Below are 1,598 nucleotides of genomic sequence, written 5' to 3'. Positions count from 1 at the left end.
CAGACCAATGAAGGGTGGAAGTGCTCCTGTGATAAGCAAACTCCTGAAATTAAAGTTAAGCATCATAACTGGATAGTTTTATTCTACATTAATGTCTCACTTGTTATAGTTGGAAATTAATCATTCTCTCAGCTGTATTCCTTGATGCTGAAATGTGTTATGCTTGTTTTAACAGCTTATTTTGAATAAAAGACTTAAAATTAAACCACAAAAAGGAGAAAAAGTTCGTTCTCTGTTTAACCAGCTGCTTTTACACAGCTGGGCTTCACACTCACGTTGCTAGGTGACATGAGCTACGCTGAGGTGAGGGAAGGTGACGCTGATATGAAGGCTAGCTGCTCACTTCCGGCCTCTCCGGTCTACGTGGGCCGGGTCCTTCGAACGATGCGGCCCCTGAATTTGGACATCGTGCGTTGATTTAATCTGTATGCCGGGAACTCGTGCACTGAGAAATGTTCCACGGTGCAAAGTGCGATTAAAATGCGTTAACATTTTTAATTTGTTATTTTCTCTGTAATTAATTAATCGAAATTAACGCGGACTCTTGATTTTTATGTTATGCTCTTTATCCTTAGACAGAAGTGTAAACGTCAGTATTTGTCCTGAAGAGCAGCAGGACACTCACAGTTCATCTGTTTGGTTTTTGATTTTGGATATATTTCCTGTAGATCAGAATACCACCAGAAACAACAGCAACAAAAAGCACAGCAGCAACTCCCAGACCACAGATCAGTTTAACAGGTGCTCCTCTGGATGGACCTGCAGGTAGAAACAGGTGTGAGGTGTCAGCTGTCAGGTAGGTGATGAGTGAAGAACAGAACAGAATCCATTTCCTCTTCAAACTGCTGTCAGACATTATCTACTGCACTCTGATCACATCACTCAGACCAGCTGCTTTCTACAAAGTCTCATCAACAACATCTTTAGAAACAAACATCAACAACCAGGAAGCAGCTTCACCTCTGATCACAGACACACTGAACTCTGCTCACTCACCTGGAGGAGGAGCAACAACTCTCAGGGTGATGTTTATGATTAATTTCAGTGTGCGTGTTTCTTCTGTGAAGACCCGACATTCATATGTTCCAGCGTCATTAATCGTCACGTTCTTCAGGATCACAGACACGTCTCCATCCTTCATCTGTCTGTCCCGCAGCTCCACCCGGTTCTTAAAGGATGGATCTTGATCATCTGGAACAAACAGACCATCCTGATACAAAAGCACATACTGGTTCCCCCGGTCAGCTCTGCTCCACTTTACCACTCTGATTGTGCTGGTTGTTGGAACCAGACACGCCAGAGTGACGTTCTGTCCAGACTCAGCTGTGATGAATTTCTGCTCTGAGAAAGGAAACAGCACAGAGCAGAGAGGTTAAAGGTCAAAGTCAGAATGAAGATCAGAGATCCTTTGGCTCCCACACAGAAACAACTGCTGAGTGGACTGCACTCTAGTGTGATATCAATCATTGACTTTAAATGTGTTATAATCTTGTGTTTGAGACATTGTTGGTGTTCAGTGTGTCAGTGTTTGATCTGATCGCTGTCAGGACACCAGAGACTGATTTTGAGAAGGTAAAGAAAAAGAAAAATAGTGCACA

At 43.0% G+C, this 1,598-nt stretch overlaps 1 protein-coding gene across 3 annotated transcripts in view; it reads right to left on the bottom strand.

Moving 5' to 3' along the window:
- Positions 1–417: 417 nt before the first annotated feature.
- Positions 418–1,598, bottom strand: part of LOC115776585 (ICOS ligand-like) — a 6,401-nt gene continuing 5,220 nt past the window's right edge. For 2 of the 3 annotated variants that reach the window (XM_030724308.1, XM_030724309.1), the window contains exons 4-5: positions 997–1,341; positions 418–759 (exon numbers count right to left, since the gene is read on the bottom strand). In XM_030724308.1, coding sequence (XP_030580168.1) covers positions 629–759; positions 997–1,341 — 476 coding nt within the window. In that variant the 3' untranslated portion in view covers positions 418–628. The remainder of the gene's footprint in view (positions 760–996; positions 1,342–1,598) is intronic. The other variant, XM_030724311.1, reaches the window with a different exon arrangement.

Source organism: Archocentrus centrarchus, unplaced genomic scaffold (genome assembly GCF_007364275.1).
Source record: "Archocentrus centrarchus isolate MPI-CPG fArcCen1 unplaced genomic scaffold, fArcCen1 scaffold_33_ctg1, whole genome shotgun sequence".
Classification (NCBI taxonomy): Eukaryota; Metazoa; Chordata; class Actinopteri; order Cichliformes; family Cichlidae; genus Archocentrus; species Archocentrus centrarchus.
Note: the sequence above shows the minus strand (reverse complement) of the source record. Positions and strands in the feature narration are given on the sequence as shown.